The sequence below is a fragment of the Bos javanicus genome, chromosome 20, assembly GCF_032452875.1.
Source record: "Bos javanicus breed banteng chromosome 20, ARS-OSU_banteng_1.0, whole genome shotgun sequence".
Classification (NCBI taxonomy): domain Eukaryota; kingdom Metazoa; phylum Chordata; class Mammalia; order Artiodactyla; family Bovidae; genus Bos; species Bos javanicus.
This window is the reverse complement of record NC_083887.1, coordinates 33431193-33447225: the sequence shown is the minus strand read 5'-3', so window position 1 is coordinate 33447225 and position 16033 is coordinate 33431193. Positions and strand designations below refer to the sequence as shown.

Sequence of the window (16033 nt, the reverse complement as noted above, 5' to 3'; positions counted from 1 at the left end):
AGCCATGTTCTTTCTACATGCAAGTCTCTTGTCTAGGTAATTCCACAAGCGATTTTTCACAGAGCAATTACGAGAACTTTTAGAAAATATGTAAAATCTAAAATTCTATCCTTAAGAATTATTAGCAAAAAACTGCTAATAATAATGCAGAATTCATTTATACAGCTTAATCATTGAACTTCAGCTTGGGTACATTTAGATCAGACTTTCTCAACCCCGACACTATTGGAATTTTGGAACCTGATAATTCTTTGTTGTGCGAGCCTGTCCTATGTATTGTAACATGCTTGGCAGAATCCTTGGCCCCTGCTATCTCACAGGAGTGACAACTGAAAATGTCCTTTGGCATTGCCTAATGTCCCCTGTGGAGCAAAACTGTCCCTGGTTGAGAAGCATTGATCTAAATAATCCCATTAAAGTATTTTATTTTGGAATCATTTAAGATTTCAGAAAAGTTGCCAAGTATAGTTTCCATATACCCTTTACCCATCTTCCCATACTATTAACACCTCACATACCTCGACATAATTTAGTTGGTCAAAACCAAGGCATTAATATTAATTAGTACAACACTGTCAACTAAACTACAGACTCTTCATTCATCACGTTTTTCCACGGATGTCGTGTTCATGGTCTAGGATCCAATTCAGGATACTACATCGCATTTAAGATAACACCATCTTAAAGAAAAATGCTTGAAGAATAAATACTTGCTACAGACAATGCTGGACACGACAGACACACTTCACCTTGCCACCATTTTTACAAGTTTATGCCTTCCTTGTTCATGAGATTTTCCTGTCATGTCTAAAGCTCTTAAGTTTTCCAAAAGGAAGGAAGCATTCTACAGTTTGTGCATCCATAAAAACATGACCTTCAGACAAATGACCTTTATAGGTATATCTAACAGGTAACTCAGAGAAGGCAATGGCACCCCACTCCAGTACTCTTGCCTGGAATATCCCATGGACGGAGGAGCCTGGTAGGCTGCAGTCCATGGGGTCACGAAGAGTCGGACACTCACTGAGCGACTTCACTTTCACTTTTCACTTTCACGCATTGGAGAAGGAAATGGCAACCCACTCCAGTGTTCTTGCCAGGAGAATCCCAGGGACGGTGGAGCCTGGTGGGCTGCCGTCTATGGTGTTGCACAGAGTCAGACACGACTGAAGCGTCTTAGCAGCAGCAGCAACAGGTAACTGGTTTGATGATGAAAAAGTATATGCCACGGAATTCCATTGTAATGAAGCTGCCAGGAAGTGGAAATGGCAAGGCAAGTGGAAATGGCAAAATGAACACTGTTCACTTTGTAGTCAGGTCCAGCTGTGGCCATGGCAAATTAAGCTCTTTGCAAGTCGGACCAAGGTGTTTCCCTGACAAAACTGGAATGATAATTGGCTTTCTATCAGTTTGTAGAAAACATGAAGGAAAGGATTTTATCTATGTAAATACCTCCAGACATTTACTCACTGTTGAGGGGAGACCACTTGGACATTTACATGTAAGAGATTATTATAGTTGTCCTTGAGATACTAAGAGTTCTCCTTCTATAGGTCAGCTTATGGTATGCTTTCTGTCTCGTGATAGGTGTAGTGAGCAAAATGTACCCAAATAACACATGGTTTTTAAACCCCACCTTCTTTTTAAAAATTTTTAATTGGAGGGTAATTGCTTTACAATGTGTTGGTTTCTGCCATACAAAAATGTGAATCAGCCATAAGTATGTATGTGTCCCCTCCTCTTGAACCTCCCTCCCATTCCCCACACCATCCCATACCTCTGGGTTGTCGCAGCGCACCGGGTTGAGCTCCCTGCATCAATCGTCCAATTCCCACTAGCTATCTCTTTTACATGTGTAATGTTTATGTTTCAGTGCTACTCTCTTAATATGATATTTTAAACTCCACCTTTTTGAAGAAAGGGAGCCTACACCACGCGGCTTCAATTCAGACAAACATAGACTTAAATCCTGGCTTGGACAATTTGTTAACTAGCATGAATTTCTTGACTTTTCTGACTCTTAGTTTCCTCATCTCTTAAATGGCTATTTATTAAGAAGAATTAAATATCATATAAAAAGGGCAGGATCAAGAGTCCATGCTCAAGAAATGGTGGCTATTATGACCAAAGACGTTATTTGTTGGGTCTGTGACGCTGTACCTCCTATAAAATGCTTTATAGCTTTATTAATTTATTGATTATAAGAATTTATTGCCTGGTTCAACAATTGAAATAATCCTTGTTTACTACAAAGAAGCTCTTCTCCTAATGGTCACATCTCCATTATTCTTTTCTTTTAGAAGCACCTTTGACACCGAAAGTGCTTAAATGTCAGCCCTGGGAGAAACTGCAGAATTCAAGATGTGTTTGTAAAATGCCCTATGAATGTGGGTAAGCTCTGTTTTATTCTCTGTTTTGTTTTATTCTCTGTTTTATTTTATTCAAAATAGATTGAATGATTTCTTAGATGCTAGTCTCTGTTGGATCAAAGGTGTTACTGACCAAGGATCAAGGTCCTTCACATTTCAATCCAGTCCATCTGCTGCCTGTTTTTGCCTGGATCACCAGGGCTGACCATTGGTGGTGTTGGGCAGTGTTCTAGTCTGGCTGGTGAGAAAGGCTGAAGGATTACTTAAGGCTGCTTGTTTTCTGTATAAAATGGGACAAAATAACAAAACCTGAGGATTTAGAGTTTGAGGAGATTAGGGCTGAAATTCCCTTGAGACATAAACTTTTTTTTTTAATCGTTTGTTTATTTTGGGCTGTGCTGGGTCTTCGTTGCTGCAAGCAGAGGCTACTCTCTGTCGTGGTGTACGCATTTCTCTTTGCCATGGCTTCTCTTGTCGCAGAGCACGACCTTTAGGGCACGCAGGCTCAGTAGTGTCGGCTCCCAGGCTCTAGAGCACAAGCTCAGTAGTTGTGGCGCATGGGCTTAGTTATGCATAGCATGTGGGATCTTCCTGGATTGGAGATTGAACCAGTCTCTCTTGCATTGGCAGGCTGATTCTTTACCACTGAGCTACCAGGGAAGCCCCAGAGACATAAACTCTTAAAGCAATACCGACAGAGAAAAAAGCAGCTGTTTTTCTAATTCTTGAAATATGTTTCTAGATTTGCATTCCAAGAACACCATCCCAGTTGAAATCACTCCTTTGTAGAAATATAGCTGAAGTAATTACTTCAGTGTTGGGTACAGATGGCATGATTAAATTAGGACCAGAGGAGCTTTATTGGTGGGACTATTTACAGAAATGTGGGTCGAGTAAAGAAAACTGCACACGACAGAGCAGTATTCCTGAATTGGTAGAAGCTGAACTGAACTGGTTTACATTTTTTTCCATGCCTAAGTCAGAAGTTGTGAGAGAGGAGCATTTATGAAAACCTTGTTGACAGAGGGTTAGTTGAGGAGGAGTTGAGTCTCTCATTCTAGGGGCTTCAGAGATGCCTAGGAGTGAGCCAGGGGAATAAACACCCCAACTGTACTCTCTTTCCTCCCTCCTTTTCTGCCAGAACCCCACAATGATCAAACACTCCTGAAGCTAGAGGACAAGGAAGTCTATTGATGTGGTCCGTATGCTTCAGCTTCCCAGGCAGGGTGAAGAAGAGAGGAGGGTGAATCTGGAGAGGCAAATAGGAAACATCCAGTCCCTAGGACTTACTGACCACCTCTAAGGTTAACAATCAAAACACAAATTTATTGGCCAGTTACTTGGCTTTCAGTTAGTATGGTCATCAAAACACATATCCAACTCCTTGAATACCTACATTGTGTAGTGATGACTAAGGGGTATCCTATAAGAAGTAAATTTTTGTGTGAAGGAGAATATATAGCTGAATAACATAAATGGAAATTGTAAAAAAAAAAAAAAAAAAAAAAAGGAAAGAAAAGATAAAGGAGAAAAAGGAAACAAACACACAAAAAAGTTCAGCCCAGAATCTTCTGACTGTGCTGTTATTCTCTGTTAATCATTGTTTACTTTGATTCACCTTCATCTTCCTTTCAACTTCTTTGTTTCATTGAGCTGATCTGCAGCCTGTTGTTTATACACATGGGAAGAGTTTTAATGTCTGATATGGGCTTCCCAGATGGCCCAAGTGGTAATGAATCCACCTGCCAATGCAGGAGACGCAAGAGACATGGGTTTGGTCCCTGGGTGGGGAAGATCGCCTGCAGTAGGAAATGGCAATCTGCTCAAGTATTCTTGCCTGGAAAATTCCATGGACAGATGAGCCTGTCCTCTGGGCTCCTCCATGGAGCCACAGTTCATGGGGTTGCAAAGAGTCATGTTTAAGCTGTTCTAAGTACTTCTATTTAAAGTTTAAATAAACAGATTAAAAAAAAGATACAAGGATTTGTTTCCATTATGTATTTCTGTATTTCTTTGTCCAAACAAATTTAGCTCTTGGTTAGCGAAGAAAACATTAGAGCTAAATATATGTAAGTAAATATAGATTCTGTCTGTTATTCAAAAATGCCTTTTGTTGTCTAAGGTTTCACTACGGTAATGGCATCCTTACCCATCAGTATTCAGATAAGTGGTTGTTTTTATTAGTGACATTTCAAATACTGGCACTTTTTTAGCACCAATGCATAAGGAAAAAAATTAACACATTTCATGGAAATATTTCTAAACTATTTTGTAAACATAGATACTCTAAAAATAGCATTGAAAGATAGAGTTTATCTTTCCTTGAGAATTCAGTCATCAGCTGTGGATAATGCTATCATGTGGACATGAACTCTCAGGGTTGCTGGGCTGGGAAGAGCTGCTTTCTTCTACAGTTAGTGGTCCCATTTTTTCAAAATTTATCTATTTTTTAATTGAAGGATAATTGCTTTACAGAATTTAGTTGTTTTCTGTCAAACCTCAACATGAATCAGCCATAGGTATCAGTTTAGTTCAGTTCAGTCGCTTAGTTGTGTCCGACTCTTTGTGACCCCATGAACCACAGCATGCCAGGCCTACCTGTCCATCACCAACTCCTGGAGTCCACCCAGACCCATGTCCATTGAGTCGGTGATGCCATCCAGCCATCTCATCCTCTGTCGTCCTCTTCTCCTGCCCTCAATCACATGGTCGTATTTGACTTTGGTCCCTCCGAGTGCGTGTGTGTGTGCTAAGTCACTTCAGTTGTGTCTGACTCTTTGCAACCCTATGGACTGCAGCCCACCAGGTTCCTCTGCCTATGGAATTCTCCAGGCAAGAATACTGGAGTGGGTTGCCATGCCCTCCTCCGGTGATCTCTGGTAATTTTCTGTCTCCTCCTTTGTCATCAATCTACCTGTTGCTAACAGACCATTGCCTTCTCTTTTAATTTGCTGTATCTGATCTGTTCTAAATGAAACTAGACCGACACCAGATATCTAAGATTATAAAACTTGTGAACAAATAAAGAGCAAAATATGTTCATTTTGAAGACTGGAGGGGATTGGGCCCTAGAAATGTGGGGGATTTGAGTTTCTGTCCCCTCATTTGGCTGTGGGAGACAACATCTGAGGCACTGAGCCCAGAGCTTCACCTTTCACTTTTCATTCTCAGCTTTGAGGAAAGAAAATTTTGTAAAGGAAGTAATTTAAAAATGTTGTTTCAGGTCCTCATTGGGTGTATGTGCTCGAGATGAGAGAAGCAAAAGGATACTGCCTCTGACCGTTTGCAAGATGCACGTTCTCCAGTGCCAGGGTAGAAATTACACCGTGGCTGGTAGGGAGAGTTGCACTCTGCCTGCCTTGGCTGAAAAAGCTTGCGGTGTGTGTCCACTATGGGAAAAATGTGATGGTAAGGGACATTTCATATTTGTGACTATAAAAATACTTCAGTAGTAGGAGTGAAGTTTTCAAACATGTAGTGTGCTATTTTAGCAACAGATGAAAGCACATCCCTAAGTATGTCAAAGACTCAGACTGGTCTGAGTTTGAAGCCTGGCATCAGGCTCAGAACATGCTTACTCTGGAGTGAAATGCCTCCCTTGCCTGGTCCTGTATACTGGAGCAGGTAGACATTCCTTTCTCCAGGGCATCTTCCTGACCCAGAGATTGAACCCCAGTCTCCTGCTATCCCCACTATCCTCCCCCATTGCCTTCCCTGGGGAGGCGAAGTGGTGGATGAAGAATCCTCCCTGGTGGTCTGAACTTGTTGGGTCACTCAGTCGTGTCTGACTCTTTGAGACCCAGTGGATAGTAGCCTGACAGGTTTCTCTGTCCATGGAATTCTCCAGGCAAGAATGCTGGAGTGGGTTGCCATTTCCTTCTCCAGGGGATCTTCCTGACCCAGAGATTGGACCCAGGTTGACTGCATTGCAGGTGGATTTGTTACTGTCTGAGCCAGCAGGGAAGATCTGATGGCCTGAATGTCCTCCCAAATATCACATTCCACCTTCATGATTTTTGCTCTGTTCTTGTATTATCCATATTATGTATTCATTAAAAAAGAAACAGCCTCACATAAAAATAACAAATTTTAAAAGAGGAAACTTTATAGCACATCTTTAATAGGAAATATCCCTTACCATAAATATTAGGTAACCATAAAAATGTCTTCCCAGGTGGCTCAGTGGTAAAGAATCTGCCTGCCAAGCAGGAGACAAGGGTTTGATCCCTGGGTTGGGGAGATCCCCCGGAAGAGGGCATGGCACCTCACTCCAGTATTCTTGCCTGGAGAATCCCATGGACAGAGGACCCTGGTGGGTTACGGTCCATGGGGTCACAAAGAGTCAGACACGACCTAGCGACTTAGCAACAACAAAGGGGGCATGTTGGAAGCACACCAGTGCCAGGCTGACACTTTCTCCTAGAAGCAATCAGAAGGATGTGATGGAAAAGGAGGTACTACTTGCTGGTCTCCTGTCCTGGCGTCCTGGTGGCACTTAACAGTGATCTTGACAACCACACCAGGGGCCCCACCTCTGAGGGGGAAGAGCTGAGTTGTCCAAGCCAGGCCTCGGTCCTCAATTTCCCCATCTATAAATCTGGGAGCCTGATGGTGCTTTCTGGATCTGTAAGGTCTCTACCAGCTCCTCAGGGCCTCCCGCTCCTGGCTGGTACCCCCTGGGCATCTTTCCCCTCACCCCTGTCCCATTTGTAGCAGAGGCAGTGACACATAAAACTCTATGGCCATCCGTGTCTGCGACACTTTCGGTTTGGCAGTCATCACAGTCTGCTGGCTGATCTGGTTACCCTCCTTCAGGGGATGCCTGGCCGGTGTATTCCAGCATCACCCCTTCAGCGCCCACACAGCTTTCCTTCCCACTCGTTTCTGTTTGGTCTTTATGCAGTATGAGGCCTTTTGGGTTTCACGTCCTCTCTCTCAAAGCAAGTTAATTCTCCTTTACTTTGTCTCCCTCTGAGGCTTGCCGCCCGGCTCTTTGCTGAGGTCTCCGCCTTCGGTCTGGGCGTTGAGGGATCACATCATGTTTGGGGCGCCCCTGGGCAGCACCTGAAGGAGAGAACCGCCCCATGGGCGTCCAGTCGACAGGAAGCCTGGCACCAGCCTCAGAACTTGCTTACTCTGGAGCAAAATGCCTCCCTTTACTGGAGCAGGTTGCCATTCCCTGCACCAGGGGATCTTCCTGACCCAGGGATTGAACCCGGGTCTCCTGCATTACAGGCAGATTATTTACCGTCTGAACCACCAGGGAAGCCCACACTTAGGGTGGGGCAGGTAATGGGTGACAGGGACACCGGTAGCTCTCCAGTCACCACTTGCATAACTTTGGATGGGATGCGCCTGGCCTCCCTCATCTCCACCAGGTGCCGTTAAGCCTCTCTCGTTTCTTTTTCCAGCCGAGGGCAGCGAATGTGTCTGCAGAGCCGCCTCGGAGTGCGAGGAAGCAGGATTTAGCGTCTGCGTAGAGGTGAACGGCAGGGAGCAGACGATGACCGAGTGCGAGGCCGGCGTCCTGAGATGCAGAGGACTGAGCATCTCCGTCACAGGCATCCGGCCCTGCGCCGCCGAGGCCGCGTAGTTGCCGGCGCCTAAGGTCCGGCTCGCGTTCCCGCAGGCGCTGTGGCTGAACTAAAGCTCTGCACAGCCAGCCCTGTAGACGGCTTCCCAGCACGCAGGCCCATTCTTTCTCCTTCCCCTCCGTGTCCCCTTCCCCTAACTCGAACCCCTGCATAATCCCACAGCTCTTTGTCCTCCCAAACCCGAATTCAGATCTTCTTTCTCTTCTCTTTCTAAAAAATGTCAGTCTGAAGGATATTGGTGAACCTTTGCAGATGTTTTGTACTTCTCTGGACCTTGCCTTTTTTTTTTAATCTGAAAATTAGAGGGTTAGACTAGAGAAATTTCAATGCTCTATGATTGTTTTAAGTATGATTGACTCCACTCATGAGCCAGAATACATTCTACAAATTGATTAGGAAAACAGAAAGATTAGAGAGGCTGGCTTCACTCAGTGAAACCGAATACAAGGGGACCTGGAATGGAGGAAGACAGATAAAATTATTCCATTCCAAATGGTAATCCTTCACCCTGTTGACCCAGGCAGGACACCTGGAGATCCCTAATCTTATCAGGAGGTTGAATCACCCGTCATCAAAGTGGAATCCGTTATGTGATGGCTACCTTCTTGTCTGAGAACAAATACAATTCAGGCTTCTCTCTGGAGCTTTTCTTTAGTATGTGCCAAATTCAAGACCTGTAATTTGCCTTCCTCTTCTCTCTCTCTCTCTCTTTTTTTTTTTTTTTGGTAGGAAGCATCATTTATGCTTGAGCTATTGAGTGATTGCATATTTGGGTGAAGAGTGTTCTTTAATACGGATACACACCTAGATTTTTCCGGGGACTCTACAGGTAGATCCGTTTGAAGCATTAGCTTTCTATTTATCCCCTATTCATCTTTCATCAAAACAAAATAGCAGCTGTAGGAGGTTAAATGAGTGGGCTTCAATGGGATTTAAAATGTGTGTTTATATATGAATAATATCTGTATTTTCTGATTCATTTTAATAAAACTTTAGTTTAAATCACAATGATTTTAAAACTCATTAAAGATACCATTCTTTGACATTAAAAAAAAATCTGTGTTATGTTTAATTTTAAAGAATCTTGCCATGAAGGATGGCTAATGTGCTTTTTTTTACATTTAAAGCATTTTAAATTACTTTGTTGAGATATGATTGACATGTAAAGAGCTGTACATGCGTCTGGGGATAAGTATACATCTGTGAGAAACTTCCCAGGTGGTGCTAGTGGTAAAGAACCAACCTGCCAATGCAGGGGACATAAGAGATGTGGGTTCGATCCCTGGGTAGGGAAGATCCCTGGGAGGAGGGCATGGCAACCCACTCCAGTATTCTTGCCTGGAGAATCCCATGGACAGAGGAGCCTGGTGGGCTACAGTCCAAAGAGTCAGACATGACTGAAGTGACCTAGCATGCACACATGCATACATGTGTGAAAATATCACCACCATCAAGACCACAAATGTATCTATCACCTCCCAAAGTTCCCTCCTACCCCCATTGTAATTATTATTATTATCATAAGAACAGAAAGAACACTTAACATAAGATCTTTCCTCTTAGAAAAATTTAAATATACATTACAGCATTGTTAGCTATACACACCGTGTTGTATAGGAGATCTCTAGAACTCCTTTATCTTGTATAACTGAAACTTGATATCCTTTGACCATCACCTCCCCATTTTCCCTGCCCTTAGCCCTAGGCAACCACCATTGTACTCTCTGCTTCCATGAGTTTGACTGTTTTAGATACCTTGTATAAGTGAGATCATGCTGTATTTATATTTTTGTGTCTGGCTTATTTCATTTAGCATAATATCCTCCAGGTTCTATCCTGGATGAGTGAATAATTGGTGGCTAAACAGGGACCAGTGAATGAGATTGGACAGAGATGCTGTCTTGAAATACTAAATTTCATGCCTTTTTTTTTTTTCTTTCTTTTCTGAACATCCTTATCCTTGGCTTTTTCTCAGCCCACCAGGCTCCCCGTCCCTGAGATTCTCCAGGCAAGAACACTGCAGTGGGTTGCCATTTCCTTCTCCAATGCATGAAAGTGAAAAGTGAAAGTGAAGTCGCTCAGTTGTGTCCAACTCTTAGCGACCCCATGGATTGCAGCCTAACAGGCTCCTCCGTCCACGGGATTTTCCAAGCAAGAGTACTGGAGTGGGGTGCCATTGCCTCCTCCGCTAGTTGGACAGAGACATTCACAATTCTCTATGAGAGAATTAGGATCATGGCAGCAGGGCTACAGAAAGATAGTAACTTACAACATTAAAAATCTTTTGAGATTTCTAAAATGAGTTCCTGAACATCTAAGGAGAAGGTTTTAGGAAAGCTGGAAGGACTGTTTATGTCATGAAAACTGACGCAATGAGAACAGAGGCAATGGGAGAATACCCTCGTCTGCCCCTCCCTCTGCCTCAGACCAGGCGAGGGGCACCTGGCTGGGATCTAGCCTTGGAGGAGAAGGCAGAAAATGCTCAAGTGAAAGTTGTCTGGACCTACTGGGGGACAGAGGGAGAGGAGGGAATTGGCTCAGGCATTAACTAGCTGCAGGGAGCTCCATGGGAGCCCAGTCATGTCCTACCAGCCATCACTCACAATTTCAGTGGACCCTGTGAGTCACCTGGGCAGAGAAGCTGCTTTGGAAGTTTTCCTAATTGCACTGGACTGTGTCTTCTTGCGACACTCCACACATTTCCTAACAATTGACCAACAGAAGTGCTGTTTATCAATGCCCTGAGATTTAATGAGCCCCACCCTAACTGCTCTGTTTGGAACTTCCCTCCCAGCAGCAACAGTCCAGGATGGTTGTAATCCCCCTGAAACAGAGGGAAGGTTCTTGGTATTCAGGTGGGGTATGGTGGGGATGTAGAATGGCAAGGGGGATGTCTGACAAATGTCCCCTGGAACTCTGAGTTTCCTAACAACAAGCCAGGTGACTGGCTCATTTGATTGAGGGCACCCCCTTTCAGCTGAGCAGGTCATGGCTAATCTCAGCTTCACATGGGACTTGCAAGACCACCTGTTGGTGAGTACCTGTTCAGAGCTGCAGGTGCTGAGCAGCTGGTTTTCTCAGTGTTCCCTGAAACAGCTGCACCATAGGCTGTTAATTACTTTTGCTTTTGGTTAAGGTATGTATATTTATCAATATTTTTTGACCAACCCCACAGTTTATCATTTGCTCTATATTTTTTTCTGTACTACCAATATTTCTTACACCCTCATACCTGCACATATACTGACCTACCACAGGCATCTGGATTATTTGTAAGATGGGTGTAATAGCTAGTGAAGGTGGTCATCATAAACTTGAAGATAAATGAAGGTCCTATATACTTAGGGCATTCAAGTGTATCTATGACTCTTTCTTTGTCTTAGATAGGATAGGAGGAGGAGATACAAGAGGAGAGAAGAGAAATGAAAAGGAGAGGGAGAGAAAGAGGGAGGGAGAGATGGGGGAGAGAGAGAGAGAGAGAGAGAGAAAAAAAGATTGGAGCATCCTTAGCACAGGAGTAGCAGAACTGAGGCGCAACATTAACCCTGCTACCTACCAGTGTACCAGGACTTTTCTTCCTTGATGGACTAAAGTGGATTCAATACTTTAGCTAGAAACGGAATGACCTGTTCTCTTTCAGAACACTGAGCCAGAAAGCAACTGCAGTAGGAGGCAATTTCCTCCTAATATCTGAGAAACCCGAGGTATATGCATGCTTTTCAATTACCTTGGTCTTTCAGGCAGTTCACACATTTGGGGACAAGAAAGCTGATGGCATGATAGGAGTCCCTGCTGTGACAACCAAAGCACTTGCAATTTGTCTTTTTATTTATTCCTGTCATGCAAAGCTCCAGATTGATTCTCAAAACATCAATCACGTAAAAAAAAAATTTGCTTTTTTAGCCAAGGGTTAACAAGACTAGATGAGAAGACTGTTGTTTCAGAGAGGGAGGGCTGAAGGTGAAAGAGTGGGCAGGAGAAAGAACAATAAAGTGCTTTTTGATTTACAGGCTGAGGACAATTTCCTGAGAAAGGACAAACATTAAGTACTTTTCTGTTATCACTATTATTTCTGTGCATCCCTACAAGAGGGGGCTGGTACTGAATCCCAGGGGAGGGGCCTCAGGTACACAACAGATCAATGATGCTCACAACAGAGAAGCACTGACCAAATAAATCAGATGTGCTGTTGAATAACTGTGTGTTATGCAAGAATCTGCTGACCAAGTGGGCTGGGAATACAGACAGGTCAAAGGACTTTTCTATAATGGTGGAGAGAATTTTCTTATTAAGGGAAAGTTTTACCAGACATTCTCAGGAGAAAGTGATTAAGGTGGAGGTCCCAGGATTGGTGTATTACTAGACCACTTGCAACCCAAGTGTGAACCAAGATGGTGGTTCATAAAGGGCTCCCATTGAACTCCAGAAACTTCTCTGTACAGATACTGAGCACCATGGGGCGGGGGGAGGGGGAGGTGGCATGAGTCTTGAAGTCAGGTGTGGTGTAAACATGGACACGCTCACCAAGGGGATCACTGTGGCCCATAGGATTAAATACTTCGGTAGGAAGATGAGAAGCTTTCCAGAGTATCTCGAGCCTCTTACAAATGCAATGATTGGCTGTTTACCAAGGACATGGTGCACAGATTCATTAGATGTGAGGGGAAGTCACATTTGGAGAGATCTTATCTCCAAGTCTCCTCTGGACTGGTGAGAGTAGGAACTTGACGATATGGTTCTGTGCCCCCTGTGGCTCAGGACCCTGGCTGTATATGCTCAATAACACTGCCATTTTACAGTTACTTTCCATTGTCACATAGCTAGTCAGCAGACCTAGTCTGGAAATGGCTCTTATGCTTCCCAGAGTGGTACTCATCCATTTCTATATAGTGCTGGTGCCTTGACTGTCCTGTGAACCCATGTTTGAGTTGGGTCTTGCCAGGCAGGGGAGGTTCATGTGCTATGTGAGAGTGTTCTCTTATGATACCCACAGGGCAGGCATTCTGAATACTTGGATTTAAGTAGATACGCTTTGTCTTTTTGTGCTGTGAAAGTGTGGGCCTCCTAATTCTCTCCCTTCTTTTTTTGGAATATTGTTAGGAAATTTTGAATTATGTCCCCTGTTGGAGGACTGACTGAGGGTGAGGATGTTTGCACTTGAGAACGGCGGTACAGAATGAGGCAGAGAATTTAAGGAGGAAGCAGAAATTCCTGAGATCTAAATGATATTGACAGGACCTCTCTGGTGGTCAGTGGTTAAGAGTCCACCTCGCAATGCGAGGGACACGGATTTGATCTCTGGTCGAGGAACTAAAGATGCCACGTGCCCCTTGCACCATGACTGAGCCAGTGTGTGGCAAGGAAAGATCCCGCATGACAAAATGAAGATCCTGCATGCTGTAAGAAAGACCTGACACAGTCAAATAAATGCATATTAAAAAAAAGTTATTGACAAAAAGCCTAAGTTCTGGAAAAGTTGATCTTGGGATGCTGGCTTATTAGGAGACTGTTGATCCTGCTTCTGAGAGTGGAAGTGGCTGCAGCTGACAGTCCCCTGGGATGCAGACTGGGACTTCTAATCTGTGATGAACAGTCCTTTTTTCCCATTTTAGTGGGTAAAAGAGCAAGATGTCTTAGTTCTGGCTGCTGTAACATACTACCATAGACTGGAAGGCTTAAACAGTCCTGGAGGCTGGACAGTCCAAGATCAAGTTCCCAGCAGATTGGGCCTCCGGTGAGGGCCCTCCTCCTGGTTTGCAGACAACTGCTTTCTTATTGTGTCCTCACATGGTGGACGGGGAGCTCTGGTCTCCTCCTCTTCTTATAAAGTCACCAAACCCCCATGGGGTTCTGCCCTTATGACTTCTGACCTCATTTAAACCTAATTACTCCCAAAGGTTCCATCTCCAAATACCATCACCTTGGGGATTAAGGCTTCAACATATGGATTTTGATGAGACACATTTAGTCCATAGAAGAGACCATAAACTGCTATGATTTATTGGTCAAACCTGATGCTTCTTCCAGTGGGTTGGTGAGGAATCTTATCTTACGAGCTTGCCCTTTGGCAATCTTGGCAAACAATGTAAATAGCGCAGAGCAAATTTATGGAAACTGACACATCCTCTCTGCATATTCTTGGAGACATTTTTCTCTCACATTATAAAGCCAGTGTTTTGAATGTCTAATACAGGTCCCAAGGAACTCAGGCTGGGATATACCATCTCTTCTGAAAAGCAACACTGGAACTCAGTCTTGGGCTGTGGAATATAAAAACCTGAATGCAGGAAAGGAGCAACATTAATATTAAAACCTAAACCTGCTGGGAGCACTTTATATATATTAGCTCATTTAATCAGTTTAATGACACTGTGAATAACTACTATTATTATTCTCATTTTACAAATGAGGAAATGGAGGCATAGAGAAACTAAGTGATTTACCCAACTTACACAGATAACAATTAGAGGAAACAGAATTCAAATTCAAGCCCTTTTGTTTGGTAGATTACACTCTTAACCACTATTTTGATATATTGTAGGTAGGCAGTAGTTATCGCAATAGGTAGCAATAGCATGAGAATAGCATTTCTTGTTGATTCAAGGGCTTCCCTGTTGGCTCAGTGGTAAAGAATCCACCTGCCAATGCAGAAGACATGGGTTCAATCCCTGTGTTGGGAAGATCCCCTGGAGAAGGAAACGGCAACCCTCTCCTGTATTCTTGCCTGGGAAATTCTATGAACAGAGGAGCCTGGCAGGCTACAGTCTATGGGGTTGCAAAGAGTCAGACATGACTTGGCAACTAAACAACAACAACTGGTTCTAAAATTTTTGTTATACTTGGTCTTATTAAAAAAATAAACCAACATTCAAGATAAGATTTGGTCACTGGAATGAAAACACAGGAATTTCCATAGCGCTTTTAAAAAGATTCAGCTGTGTAAATATGATGACTTCCTCAAACTGATCTTTTAAAATGGATTGAAATAAATGTTTTTCTAATGCTCCATGAATCTGCTGTGTGTGTTTGAATGCATCTATGGTTATACCTGGCTTCCCAAGTGGTACAGTGGTAAGTAATATGCCTCCCAAATGCAGGAGATGCACGAGACAGGTTCTATGCCTGGGTTGGGAAGATCTCCTGAAATAGGGAATAGGAACCCACTCCAGTATTCTTTCCTGGAAAATTCCATAGACAGAGGAGCCTGGTTGAGTCCATGGGGTTGTTCCAGGAAAGGGGGACCCTTTCCAGGGCCCAAAACTAGGCTCTTATCTAACACTCGGAAATGAATTGTCTGAGGAGACGTGTGCTGTCAAAGCAAGAGATTTTATGGGGAAAGGTCACCCAGGCAGAGAGCAGTAGGGTAAGGAAACCCAGGAGAACTGCTGTGCCACATGGCCACAGTCTTGGGTCTTATGGTGATGGGATTAGTTTCTGGGTTGTCTTTAGCCAATCATTCTGACTCAGAGTCCTTCCTGGTGGTGCACACCTTGTTCAGCCAAGATGCATGCCAGCGAGGATTCTGGGAGGTGGTCAGACATGTGGTGTCTCCTTTTGACCTTTCCCAAACTCTTCCAGTTGGTGGTGGCTTATTAGCTCCATGTTCCTTACCAGGACCTCCTGTCCCTGCCCCACCCCAAATGAAGCTGTGACTTCAAACCAATACACAGTTCCATTTGATTTCATCTTGAATACGTGTATGCATACCTGAAATATTTAAGAGGCAAGTTTTGATTAATGAAAATTTGATATTTCTGAAGGTTTTAGATAAACAGCAATAAAAAATATTGTGCATAGAATGCCAAAAAAAAGGATAAGAACATTCATTCAGTCTCCTGACCTTCCCTGAGTCCCAAAGACCAGATTCAAATGATTTCTATTCAGGGAAGGGAGGGGATACAGAAACAGAGGAGGAACAATCAAATGGTGGTACAGCCTTGAGACAGGGTCCTGGTTCCTACTCAAGAAATATGCATAACAAAGTCTTTGAGTTCTTCTGCAGAACTGGGGCCCCCACCGAGGTGGAGGATGGTAACTTCAGGCTGAACAGAAGAGTCTTGGAGCACCACT

At 43.7% G+C, this 16033-nt stretch overlaps 1 protein-coding gene across 1 annotated transcript in view; it reads left to right on the top strand.

Moving 5' to 3' along the window:
• The window catches only part of C7 (complement C7), a 58787-nt gene extending 49816 nt beyond the window's left edge, over positions 1-8971 (top strand). Inside the window, exons 16-18 of the mRNA XM_061393641.1 lie at positions 2301-2391; positions 5593-5777; positions 7781-8971. Of these exons, the coding sequence (XP_061249625.1) occupies positions 2301-2391; positions 5593-5777; positions 7781-7962 (458 nt within the window). The 3' untranslated portion in view covers positions 7963-8971. The remainder of the gene's footprint in view (positions 1-2300; positions 2392-5592; positions 5778-7780) is intronic.
• The last annotated feature ends 7062 nt before the right edge of the window (positions 8972-16033 follow it).